Source organism: Microtus oregoni, unplaced genomic scaffold (genome assembly GCF_018167655.1).
Source record: "Microtus oregoni isolate MIOR12 unplaced genomic scaffold, Mior012 000049F_ref0000343, whole genome shotgun sequence".
Classification (NCBI taxonomy): Eukaryota; Metazoa; Chordata; class Mammalia; order Rodentia; family Cricetidae; genus Microtus; species Microtus oregoni.
Window position 1 is genome coordinate 3,712,986 of NW_024543223.1, and position 13,612 is coordinate 3,726,597.

Here is a 13,612-nt window from a genome sequence, read left to right on the forward strand (position 1 = left end):
TGTTTTGTTTTTGTTGTTTTTCTGTTTCTGTTTTTTTTTTGTATAGAGGTGGTTTTAATTTGATTTGATTCTAGTGACTACCTTTATGGATCTTACTTTCCATTTTTAATTTCTTGTTATCTTGGTCTCTATAATTTTGTGGGTTTTTTTTATTGTAGACTGGAGATTTATTTTCACAATATCTGTAAGGAGTTGATAATCTTGGTCTTTATGGAACAGGATAGTGATGTGGGAACTAGACAGTCCCCTTTCTCCTTTTGGATCAAAGGCAGCACTTCTGGCCTGGCCTCTACTGTGGTCCCTAGTAGAAGATTGTATGTGTCTTTGCTGTTTCTTCCCATTAATGGAGGACTGGGCTTTCCATTGCATGATGGTCAGGGACCTGGTTGGCCAATGGAACACCCTTGAGAAACTCTGTTGTTCACTGCTCTGAACCTGAAAGTGTGATGTAAATCCAAACTGTTTCCTTAGTTTGATGTCAGTCACAGACCAACTCAGTCATAATCTCAAGTGCTCATATTCACAGGTCTGGGACTTGCTGATAGTTGCTATATGTAGAAAACTAAGCATTTTGTTTAAGTGTGTACATTCAAGTCATTGCTGAGCTTTTATCTAAAATGTTACTAATACAAAAAGACTAGTTTTATACAAATTATTTTCCATTTTCCTCTCTTAATCCACATTTAGATTAGCAGTCTAGAAAATTAATAAAGATGGTCTAAAGTTCCAGATAATCATGTTAAAAATGGAAGGTTTCTGTTCTAGAAACCTCTTCATTTAGACATTTAAGTTGGAATTTTCATTTATGATTTTTTTTTAAGTGCTGGGGTTGGAACCCAGGGACTTGTGAATCCTTTTCTACCGTTATGTTATATTCCAGCCTTATAAAGATTATAAACAAGTTTTTCTTACTTAATATTTTGGTTTAGTTGTCCAAGTGATATTTTACTTATGTTGTCAGAAATGGGAGAGAGAAAAATACTGAATTATTGAACTTTTGTCTGTCATTCTTGATCATCGGCATTGGGTATTGAAGGTGACAACAGTGAGGGTGGATCAGAGACAGCAGCTGGTGCCATCTCTGGCTTAATAGTCTGAACTTGGAAAGACTAAGATAACGCATTTTGTAACAAGACTTAGTTGCAGCACCAGAAAGTTGGTAGATGATTTAAGTACATTTATATTATGTAGGCGATGCATTAAATTAAAATCCCTTCTTACATTTTGAAGGTGATAACATAAATCTCACAGTATACATTACGTTCTTTATATAAAATAAATTTTTAGGCCTTCTCTATTGAACTACTTGTATGACTTGTGTGACTATTCTTTATAGCTTGTTTTATAGAGTTGCACTGTTAATTTAAAAACGTTAGGTGAACAAGTAGATTTATCCAGTATGTGTCAGTACTACTGATTCCGACAGTGAATGTTTACAGGTGTACAGTGCTGAGTGCCTGAAACACATGAGCAAAGCTTTAGTGTTATGAAAAGCTGTGGAGACTGTTGAATCTAGTTCTAATGTGAAAATTACTGTTTGGGGAATCAGGCCACCTCTTTGCTTTGGAACACTTATGTTTTGCATGTTTATAGTTCCCTCCCTTTACACACTTGATTGAAAGAAAGAGGATTATGTAGTGTTGGTATTACAAGACATTTTTAGGTCATGTTGTATTTTAAATTCTTGAAAAATGTATATGATAAATTTATATTGGAATAATTATTAATTACATGGTATTACATCACCCCAGTGAAGAAATTAAAATTGCACACTTGCATGACAAAGACCTGTGAAGGAATTGATGTGATTTAAGTGTTTTGTAACTTCATTTTTTGTTCCCTTAGTAGAGCAAATTCTTATTTTTTTCGCCTTCACTGGTAACAGCTTTTATGGGAGCCCACATCAGTCAAGTTGGACTTGAATTCAGCCGCCCTGTACTGCACTTAGAATGATGTAATACCCCAAGATGTCTGCTGCAGGTGGTGCATCATCGTATACACTAAGTGACATTTCTATCACAATCATTTTATGGAAGATGTGTGATAATCTGTTTTTACTGGTATTAATAAACACATACAATGAAGAAAACAGATAACAAATTTTAAGACCAAGGTAAGATACCCAATCAAGGCCATTTAATCAATCACATTCATCTCATAATAGAAACACATTCATATCCTAAAGATTAATCTGAAGTTCAAGTTGAGGAGAAGGCCCCCCAGTTGAGGCTGTCCCAGGACAGACTGTGACAATGGCACCATATCGAAGAGTTAATGCTCATTTTTTCTCTCTAATTCATAACTTACTGAATTTTTATGGAAAAATGTCAGCATCTGTTCACCATCAATAAGAAAGAATAAACAGGACACATTAAGGGGTCCTTCGTCAACTATTTTCATGGCCAATGAGATGTATTCAGTATTGTAGATAGTAAACCAGTTTCCCACATAAAAGGCAGGAGGAGTTTTGATTCTGTCCTTTTTTACTTGACAGTTTTACTATGACACTAGACACAATAGATTTTTAGGGGAAAATGCCATTTACAGTATCATTGTGAACCATTCAACTAATGATCCAGTCACTGATATCTAGAAGACACCATAATCAGGATATTTACAACAACCACATCATCAGTTGCTTTTGTAGAACATCAGCATCATGTTTTAAATGTTGTGGTCCTGGATGCCCAGCTGGGGCATACTCAGTGCCCGCATGTTTGCATGGGAAGAAAGGCTCCAGTTGTCCTCAGCTCAAGAAGCAGAGCTTGTGCTGTGCACAGATGTGTGTCCGGTGACCAGGCCGTTCCACACAGACACCTCAGTATTGGACCTGTGATGAAAGTTTTTGAGAAAAAATTTTGTTCCAAACCATTAAATAATGTAACGCATGTAAAACACATAGAGTGCCTGGCACCTTGCAAGGACTCAGTGGTTCACTATTGTGACAGTAATGGTTATTACAATAAAAATAATAAACTCACCACCATTCCATTTTTATCCAAAAGTATAAATTTTTCTTTGGCATGAAAAATGATCCTCTTGACTGCATCATGCATGTGTGGATAAAATAAATCCAGAAGTAGCAGAACCCTAGCTCTATTTGTGTGACACAGTAGGGTGTTGGACTGTGAGGTTGTGGTCTACTAGGTTACTCAGCTGGCTCTGCTCAAATGTAATGAGAGACATGACCTCAGAGAATATCTAATGTGAGCATTTTAAGTTGTATTGTTCTTAAAGGACATGAAAGATCTCAGGTAAATTAATTTTTTAAAAAAATATAAATCACAAAAGTGTGAAGAAATATAATGATGTAGAAATGGCCCTGGTTCAAGAAATGATTTCTCAAAAGACACTATACTGAAAGGTCTTGGACAGAAATGAAGGGATTTCATTTGAAATTAGAGCATGATGAATTTCAGGTGGGTTCCCAGGATGCTAGTATGCATGTATTCTAGTATTCCTGCTAGATACAATAGGAATCAGCCACAAGACAGTCACTTTTCTGTGTAGTGGGGAAATGAGAACTTCACAACTAATGGTGATGTCCGCAATGTGGCACAGTTAGTACCTTCTGAGTTTAGAGAGTATGAGGGGAACAAGAATGGCGGTCACGGAATATTCTTCAACTAGGGAAGACGTAGCTAGCCCACATGGGGATGGATCGGAGCAGAATCCTCAGGATTCTGTAGTGAGTGCAGAGTAGTTGTCCTCCATGTAGGATTTTCCTCCCCCAACAACCAGCATTAGTCTTACAGTAAATAAGTAGAGTTCCATGTCAGCTCTTGACTGACCTTTCCTAGAACAGATGAGTAGGAAAGAGGTGACTCTTAAACAAGTGTTTATCAAGAAGCAATAGCTTGTCTGCTAAGAGTACAAAAATTATGTAACAAATTCATCATGCTACAAATTTAACATGGAATTCCTTTATTTTCTTTAAAAATGTCAAAAAAAGCAATGCTACCTCTCTAGCCTTAGGTTTTTTGAACTGCCCAGTGTTGAGTTTTGCTTCTGCCATACAGAGAATTATTACCATCTGATCCTATTTGGCTTCCTTCAAACCATTGTTTGTATACTATGTTTGCCTGGCAAGGGGAGGTAGCTCTCTGATTCGAAAGAGGTGAAGACTTGGGTGAATGTATAAAGGTTTGGATTGTAGCTGTTGTAACAGTGCAAGTTGACTGTTACACAGAACAGCACAGCACACCAGGGAGTACACGTGCTGGATAGAGGCCTGTGCCCAGCAGCCCAGTCCTTCAATCAGCCCCTCTGCTCCAGATGGACTTCTACCTCCCTGGCAGCTTTTCCTCAAATGAAAAGTGAATGTTGTCCTTTAGTCACGATGCCTTTAAGTGTAGTTGTAGCTCAAAACTTTATTATTCATATCTATTTACATCTGTGTTTCCCAACACAAAATAACTCTGATATTTTTTAAGGTATCCTGAAAACCAACAAGAAATGTAAGCATGACAAGGAAGTAAAATATCATAGGATCTAAGAGAAAAGGGTTCCTGCTCCATGCATGAGAGCATCCATTCTACCCACTGCCTCTGAAGAGGTATAGAACAACCTGATTCTGGCATGGGGTGGGGAGCTTCTAAACTTGATCTCTCAGCCAAGATATATCTGATTCTGGGTTTACTTGAGATAGTTCACACAAAAGCACCAGAAAACTTAAAATAGTGTTCTCTGGTGCTGGAAGGCAGATGAGGGACAGGGCCTTTTCATTAGTGATAGGACATGTCACAAGAAAAATAAGAAAAAAACAAGAAAACCTCACCTGGCAACATGCACTCATGCCATGGTTGTGTTTGGAGCCTGTGGGCTGGCTAGATGAAATAGGTTACTAGTTCCCATTAAGGGTCTGTAACACAAATACAGAAATGCTATATAAAGAAGGAAATAAAAACATAAGTAAACATCTCATTTCTCAAACAAAAATTGGTGCCTGTGTTTATGTAAAATTTAAATGATTAAAGAATGCTCCTGAGAAAAGGTCTCTTAGCCTGGAGTAATGGCCAGAACTCAATTTTGTTCTGTCTATATCCTTCAGCATTGGTGTGTATTCTATATAAGCTCCTAGCTCACTCAGCCCACTTGAGTGTAATGAGGAACCCCAGGTGAGTGGTTCTTTGTTGCTTTATATGGGCCTGAGATGCCCCATGAGATCATGGCTCCCTTCTTTAGGAAATGTTTATCCAGTGGCAGGTAAACCATAGGGTCATTAATACTTAGTAAGTTTGCTTTGTTTTTCTGTCACTGATTCTAAAGTACCATATGTCTTATATACATTCAAACATGTAGGTTACTGATCTACCTTGATCCCTGCTGTTCAGGTGGACTTCTGTTAGGGACCCCAAGGACCCTTTGGATTGCTAAATGTGCAGCACCTTATTATTAGTAAATCCATTATCCCAGTTTTGAAAAAATTAATTACCAAGGACTGCTTTTTATCTTTGAGTTAATAAAATCCAAATTATCTTTTGCTAGAGAAAAGTAGAAGGGCTTTTTCTAACATGCTTTCAGAGCTTTTATTGCTTCTTACTGATATTTTAGAAAGCTTTTTGGGTTTCGCTTTTGTTTTAAGAAACATCAATTTCTGTATATCTTAGCATTTTTGGTGATTGAATTTGACTTTGTTCCTTTTAGGTACTGTTTATTGTTAGATTATTAGAATTTTTTCACTAATTTTCTTGTCAGTGGTGAAAAATGGTTATCCTAATACACAGAAAAGTATGTTTGCATTTGTCCTTGTACAAGAAGGGTAAGAGACATGCTCCTTTGGGCTTACTAGCAAGGGTGTCTTTCCAGGAACCTGACATTTTTGTCAGACCTGTGTGTACATCCATATTTATAATTTCTTTCTATTCCATGTAGTTGTTCAGCTTTTAACATATAACTTTGGCAGTAGTTTTAACTTGCTAGCATTCCAGGGGTATTCTGCTTTTAAAAACAACTGGGATCAGGTGAAGTCCTAGTATTGATACAGGGACATTTTGCCAGTCATGTGAGCTAAGAAAGCAGGTAGACTACTGGTTCTTGTTCTCAAGCCTTCCAGGTGAGGACACATGGCTTGTTGCTGCAGCTGACTGGACCAGGCACCTGTACAGTCAATAGAACATTTAGAGATCATGTAAGAGTAAGGACTGGCCTTTATGGGAGCAGTAGCTGTGCAGCTGACTGGCCACTACTCTCATGTAGTCTTTGCTGCCCTCTTAGGCTAACTATATAGAAACTGGCATAGAATAGATGAATATGAAGCACAATGACTTTCTGTGGACTAAAGAGTTTTTTGGTTTTGAATTTCTTTTTTCTTTTTCTTTTTCTCTCTTTCATGTTCTCAGTAACTCATACCTGACTTTAAATTAAGGAGCAACTAGGAGAATTCTAGTCTGTATTAACTTTAATTAAAAAAAAATATTTTGGATTCTAGGATTTTAGAATGGTTGACTTAATTTAAAATTGTCTTAATTCCACTCTTAATATTTCACTGTGATGTTAACTGGAAGCCCTGCTTGAGATCAGTCTTTTAATTTTAGATCGTTATATCTGCTGAGCACAGGATTCTTACCATTTGTAAATCTAAAAGTCTGTGAACACACTTCTACGCTTCTTCCTTTATGAAATCATAACTTAAACATGAAAATAATGTTGGTTATAGAAATATTTATTGTTCAAGGTCTGTAATTGTGTTTTAAAATGATGTAGTATTCAACTTGTGAAGGGAATTGTTTTGTCAAAAAAATTAAAAACTCAATGTACATCAGCCCACGGAAGGGCAGGGGTCTACTTTGTGGCCATAGTGGATAAACCCCAGTTGCACTCATTGAGCTTTTCTGGTGGCCACATAGCTCCTGGCAGTGGGTTGGAAGATGTCTACTGGGTCACATGATGTTTGGTAATGCCATCTTGAAAGTCCCTGTAATAGATGAAGGAGACGACATTTCCTGTTTGTGAAGGAATGTGTGTCTAAGGAAGGTAGGCAACTCAGTACTGTCACTTACTGAGTAGAGAGTGGAGAAAGTATTTTCAAACTCAAGAACACTTTGGAAAGTCAGGAACTAAGCTACTTGGAAATATGTGCCACAAGCATGACCTTGGTGGACACAGGAAGCCACAGGAAAGAAAATTCTTGACAGTCTGTGTCCCATCAGTCACCTCATTTTTCTTTTTTCAAATACATTCTGTTGGATACTGAATAGATCATAGATGTCGTAGACTGAGATCTGGGACTGTGTTGGGACCATTCAGGTGATATGTTACTTCCACAAATGGCATCTCCAAGTAAGCTGTCACCTGGTACACATGGAGGTGGAGTCTGCAGCTGGAGTGAGGAGCACACTTGGCTCTACTTGCAGGTGGTTTGCTGAGCAGAGAGCTGAGGGACCCTCTTGACTGGGTAGGGGTTTCGTCCATTTGTGGGGGAGGATGTGGTGGGTGAAGGTGGACCTTCTACAATCTGTCATGGACTGTGATATTGTAAGGTCTATATTCTGTATGTGGATAACAGACCCAATCAGGAAACGAGCCTTATGTGTGTCATTAACATTTATATTTCCATTCAAAATATGTATTCAGTGTTTATTTCCGCAAACAGACTTTGTTAATTTAGGAAATATCTCCAAGTGGAAACGTGCTAACTTTCTGTAAATCTTAAATAAAAGGTGCTGTTCCTTCCTCTGACCCAGGACTGGTTTGTGTTTTCTGTCTTTCTTTCCATTCCTTTCTCTTTATAGTTTTTAAGTTTGTTTTATTCACATAAAGGGAAGAAGTGGGTTGGTGAATGGAGCATGGGCTCTCTTCCATGGATGCTATTCTAAACATCCTTTGGGTCTCAGTTCCTTCATCAGTCAGGTGGGTCAGCCTTGTGTGGCTATGGGAGCTGCTCTCTAAGCCAGGGCAAGCTATGTGACTACTGATTCCTAAGGACCTGGGCTTCCCTAGTACTCACTTCAGTCTCAGAAGTGCTCAGATCCCCATCTGTGATCCCCATATCTGATGGGCATACTAATTTGGAGTTTAAGCTCAGAGTATTTTAAATGACCTCTTTCTGGATGTTGATGTTAAAGAAGTGGGAGGTGAGCTGATGGGAGAGGAACTGGCAGTGGGCCCTGTAGTTCCAGCTAGTCAACCTCCTGGTGACAGACTTCATGATGTGACACTAATCTGGTGTTCTTAATGCTATTTCCATCTTCCTGCACAAGGTGAGAAAATTGAGTTGAAAGGCCCCCCATGACATCCATGTTGCTAGATGTGTCTAGTGAGACTAGAACAGGTGATCACACAAAGCCTGTCCCTTGTTCCAGTGAACCATCAGAGCCACAGGAGTCATTGTTAATTTACTGCAAGTTAACATTGAGTTCAAATCTGAAAATGCCTTTTTTCCCCCCCTCTCTCATTGCTCCCAATAATATCAATGATATAATCTGGTAAAAGCTCATCAGTAAACCTGCATAATCTGGGCCAGAGTCCCTGGTGAGGTTGTTTGGTTTGGTTGTTTTTTGGTTTGTTTGTTTTGGTTTGGTTTTTTAATCTTTTTTTTTTTTTTTTTTTGTCTTGGGTTTTTCTTTGTTTTTGTTTTTGTTTTGTTTTTCAACAGGGTTTCTCTGTGTAGCCCTGGCTGTCATGGAACTTGCTTTTTAGAGCAGGCTGGCCTCAAACTCACAGAGATCTGCATGCCTCTGACTTGAGTGCTGGAATTAAAGGTGTGTGCCACCAATGCCTGGCTTGTTTTTAGTTTTTAATGTGGCCTAAATACAATTTCTAGCTTTGTGTTAGCTGGCAAATAGCAAGCCTATAACATAATTACTTGTGATTATTGAGGTAAACAAGAAATGTAGTTAGGGCTGGAGAGGTGGCTCAGTGGTTAAGAGCATTGCCTGCTCTTCCAGAGGTCCTGAGTTCAGTTCCCAGCAACCACATGGTGGCTCACAACCATCTGTAATGAGGTCTGGTGCCCTCTCCTGGCCTGCAGGGATACACACAGACAGAACATTGTATACATAATAAATAAATAAATATTAAAAAAAATGTAGTTAATAGTTTTTTGCTTTGTTTTATCTCCAAAATTCAATTTTCAACACTAAGATCAGTTAACCCCCCTCCCAACTTAAGCACTTGAATTTGATAGACAAAAGGGTTTTCTGTTTACCCATTCTAACATTTATGGCTAGTACTTGTTAAGCAAGGACAGGATGCTCCATGCAGCAGGGGTGATGTTGTAACTGGATACTAATCTCTGTTCAGTGGAGGAAACCCGGTAAAATAGGTGCTTTTCCTCTGTACACTGCATTTCTCCCCAGTCTTTTCATTAGACTCCAGTGTTCTGTGGGAGAGGAGCAGCTGAGCTGTGACTAGTTAGCAGTGAGAGGATAGACAAGGCACTCAGGCTGCAGTGCAAGTCAGTGACTCTCCTGAGTCTTGAATCAGTTCCAGGGGAGCACTATGCTTCTGGAAGAGCACAATGTCCTCAGCAGAGTTAGAAACAGCTTCTGTGAAGTCTTTTTGTGACTTCACGGTTTTTTTTTTCTTTTCCTTTTCTTTCTTTTTTAGTTCATGTTGTATTTGGGTCTGAACACATTGGGTAGGAAACTGAAAGAGTATATTGATTCCAGAGCTCATCTCAGTTTACTTAGCAAAGATAATTGGATTTTTATAAGTTGCTTTACTTAAAGGAATATGTCTTATATACATATGTACATTAAATATTGAGTAGAATAAGGTCCACTTCTGAGTTTACTTTGTAGCTTTTGCAAGTTTTATTACTTCCAAGCCAGTGATATATCTATACCACATCACTGGGCAGTAGGGCTGGAAGTGGGCCGTGTCCAAAGGATGTGGCCACCTGTTTTCTGTGGCTAGTGAACTGTCGTCAACCTCCTTCATCTCCAGGTCTCAGACAGCCCAGGAGATGAGCCTTCAGAGTCTCCGTATGAAAGTGCAGATGAAACACAGACCGAAGCATCCGTCTCGTCTAAAAAGTCGGAAAAAGGAGTAGCTGCCAAAAAGGAATACGTGTGTCAGGTGAGGGCTAGGCGGTGTCTGATGTGTTGATGAGGGCTTCTCCTGAAGTCACAGAAGATGAGAGTGAGTTTCCAGCATCCTCTTTTCCTCCAGACCTCTCTTCTGCCCCATTACTACTCACAGGTAGATACCTCTTTGGAAGGGCTAGACCACTAGCAGAATTCTGGTATTAAGTTGCCTAAGTTAACATTATTCGTTCTCAGGTGGGATGTTTCATGTACAGCTCCAGTATACATATGGGAGTTTGAATAGTTCTTGGGAATGTATGCTGTAAGAAATAAGGTGCTAGGGTGATGTGGTGCCCTTGCTGCTTTCTTAGTTCACTGGGAGACCAGTCATGGGCTGGGGTTACGGTGTGACTAGACCCATATCCCCTACAGTGATATTGCCTGGGTCAGTGTCCTACATGGGCTGGATGCTGGGTTGGTGATCTTAATAAAGCTGCTCACCTTTCTGTGCCTTAGTCGCTGCGCCATTCTGAGTTGTGGTCAGTGCTACTATCCATGTGAGACTGCTGATTTGTCCACCGTTGCAAAATGGCTGACAGCCCCATTGCTGTCATCTGTGGAAGGATGGCTGGTTTATGGTGAAAATGCCGTGGGTTTTGGGTTTTTGACATTCACATCTAATCTAAAACACCCTGGATGCATACTTCAGGGTTTTGATCTTTTGTTTCTTTAGCCCTTGCTGAGGGACTAACATCTTTGTGTAACTTGGCTGTAGTCTATAATCCTGCTAGGCATTTCACTGTGTACAGATACTTATGTTCATTTGCATGCCAGAGATGGAGTCAAATTGCCCCACATGGTGAGGAGAGTCCTGAAAGGGCTCTGACCAGGTGTAGGTTCATGCCACCCTTTGTTCCCCACAGTTGTGTGAGAAGACAGGCAGCCTCTTGTTGTGTGAGGGCCCCTGTTGTGGAGCATTCCACCTAGCCTGCCTTGGACTTTCCCGAAGACCAGAAGGAAGATTCACCTGCACTGAATGTGCCTCAGGTAAGTTTCATTTTCTGAAGCTGGGGATTGTGTGTGGAGGTTGGTTCTGTTTGTCCCTTTTTTATGTGCTTCCTCAAGTTGTGTATGAGACATTTAGCAGAGAACAAGTTCCACACATATTGACTCAAAGGTTGTATGCTTCTAAGTTCTTCGATTGTACTGTGGGCTTTACTATTTGAATGACAGTATCACTGGGCAAGTGGTTCAGGATACAGCGACTGGTAGAGTGAGGGAATAAAAGGCTGTGTACTTTTCCAAACCCTTCCTATGGGGCTAGCATACACCTTGCTCTATAGGCAACAGTTATGGAGCTTGGCACTTCCAGACAAACAGTTCTGCTTAACTAGTAGTCAGCTATAGAACACTGGTACTTATAGAATGCTCAGTCCAGCCAGGTGGTGGTGGCGCACGCCTTTAATCCCAGCACTCGGGAGGCAGAGGCAGGTGGATCTCTGTGAGTTCTAGACCAGCCTGGTCTACAAGAGCTAGTTCCAGGACAGGCTCCAAAGCTACAGAGAAACCCTGTCTCGAAAAACCAAAAAAAAAAAAAAAGAATGCTCAGTCCATTACAAAGACTAGATGTCATTCGTAGCTTCATTTTCAACAACGAGAACTTAACTGGGGGGCTAGTGCTTCTGCTCTACCACCACTCTAGTGCCTCAGGATTCGGCCGACAGTCTCAGATCATAGCGGTCCCTGCTCCCTCCTAACTAGACCCAAGAAGGGTCAAGCCGCCCAGATAGCCCAACAGCAGTAGAACACTTTAGATGTCAGTCTTCTCCAGCCAGAGCAAGCCTTTGCTGCACTGGTGAGTGGGCCTGGAAGCTGGACATTTGACGACAGCAAACTCAAATGACTAGGCTTTTTTCTGAAGAAGGCTTAGATTAGTCAGCAACACAGGCTGCTCCAGAAAAGTTGCTTAGTTATAGTCGCTCAGAACTGCAATATAACTCTTGTTATCTGCACCTTCCTCTTACCCCTTTCTTTAACCACTTGTTAGGGATTCACTCATGCTTCGTGTGTAAAGAAAGCAAGATGGAGGTGAAGCGCTGTGTGGTAACTCAGTGTGGAAAATTTTACCATGAAGCTTGTGTAAAAAAGTACCCTCTCACTGTGTTTGAGAGCCGAGGCTTTCGCTGCCCTCTCCACAGCTGTGTGAGCTGCCACGCCTCAAACCCTTCAAATCCACGGCCATCAAAAGGTACAGATAGATGTGATGGGTCCTTACAACTTGGGTTTACTCGCAGTGTATAGGTGTTCTGAAGGTGGAACCATTGATGCTAGACAAGTGTCACCAGAGGTTATGAACTCTAATGGTCTCCATTATCTCCTGTTATGAGTCAAACGTTTTCTTTTGTTCTTGTAACGTAAGACTTGCCCCCATTCTATTCTTTCTATATCAGTTAGAAGTTTCAGATTCTTGATTCTCAACAAAGAATACTACCTGAGTTGTCTCTGGATTCTCTTTGCTCCTTTTTAAAGGCACTTTTATATATAAGGGAAACTTCTATTTGTAATACAAGAGGTAGAGCCATGGGCCTAACATACCAGTCAAGTGCTTTACCTCTGAGCTTCATTCCCAACTGGGAAATATTTTAAAATAAGATTACATATGTGGCCGGGCGATGGTGGCGCACGCCTTTAATCCCAGCACTCGGGAGGCAGAGGCAGGTGGATCTCTGTGAGTTCGAGACCAGCCTGGTCTACAGAGCTAGTTCCAGGACAGGCTCCAAAGCCACAGAGAAACCCTGTCTCGAAAAACCAAAAAAAAAAAAAAAAAAAAAGATTACATATGTGGAAGATAAGGGTAGCTGTGTGGGGTTGGAGAGGGCAGGTGCTGTGTCCTTTTTGTTACAGGGCTTTTCTGGTAGGATATATATATATGACGGGGGGGGGAGCACTCGTAACATTTAGGAACACTATGCTATCAACATCTACTAGGAAGGGTACCCAGGAGAGAGACTCTCACAAATCCCAAATGATAGCAGCTCTGGTTAAGAATTGCTGGTTGATTGGCCATGCTATGGTGGTGCATGACTTTAATTCCAGCATTTAAGAAGCAGAGGCAGGTGGATCTCTGTGAGTTTGAGACCAGCTTGGTCAACATAGTGAGTTCCAGGACAGCCAAGACTACAAAGAGAAACCTTGTCTCAAAAGAAAGAAAGAAAGAAAAGAAAGAAAAAGAAATGCTATAGAATGTGTCGTTTAAATGGTGTTTCTCAAACACTGCTTTGAAACACCTTTGCTTTGATGGAAGATAGTGTTATTAAGTATCTCCAGGCTCTTCCATCATAACTTTATGAGTCATGGGAGTCAACAATATTTGTAGTCCTCAGGGTGCTTATTTCCTTTAGGTAAAATGATGCGATGTATCCGCTGCCCTGTTGCCTATCATGGAGGGGATGCCTGTCTGGCAGCAGGATGTTCAGTGATTGCTTCTAACAACATCATCTGTACAGCCCATTTCACTGCTCGGAAGGGGAAGCGACACCACACCCACGTCAATGTGAGTTGGTGCTTCGTGTGCTCCAAAGGTAAGGATGGGTTCTGCTGTGTGTGTTGCTGCACACACAGCTCTGCTGGTACCAGAGGCATCA

At 40.5% G+C, this 13,612-nt stretch overlaps 1 protein-coding gene across 5 annotated transcripts in view; it reads left to right on the forward strand.

Annotated features, from left to right (window-relative positions):
* The window catches only part of LOC121436390 (histone-lysine N-methyltransferase NSD2), a 69,465-nt gene that overhangs the window by 41,178 nt on the left and 14,675 nt on the right, over window positions 1-13,612 (forward strand). For 3 of the 5 annotated variants that reach the window (XM_041636224.1, XM_041636223.1, XM_041636225.1), the window contains 4 exons: window positions 9,889-10,020; window positions 10,892-11,015; window positions 12,016-12,216; window positions 13,370-13,549. In XM_041636224.1, the coding sequence (XP_041492158.1) occupies window positions 9,889-10,020; window positions 10,892-11,015; window positions 12,016-12,216; window positions 13,370-13,549 (637 nt within the window). Of the gene's footprint in view, window positions 1-1,885; window positions 7,674-9,888; window positions 10,021-10,891; window positions 11,016-12,015; window positions 12,217-13,369; window positions 13,550-13,612 lie in introns of those variants that run through there. The other 2 variants (XM_041636227.1, XM_041636228.1) reach the window with 2 other exon arrangements.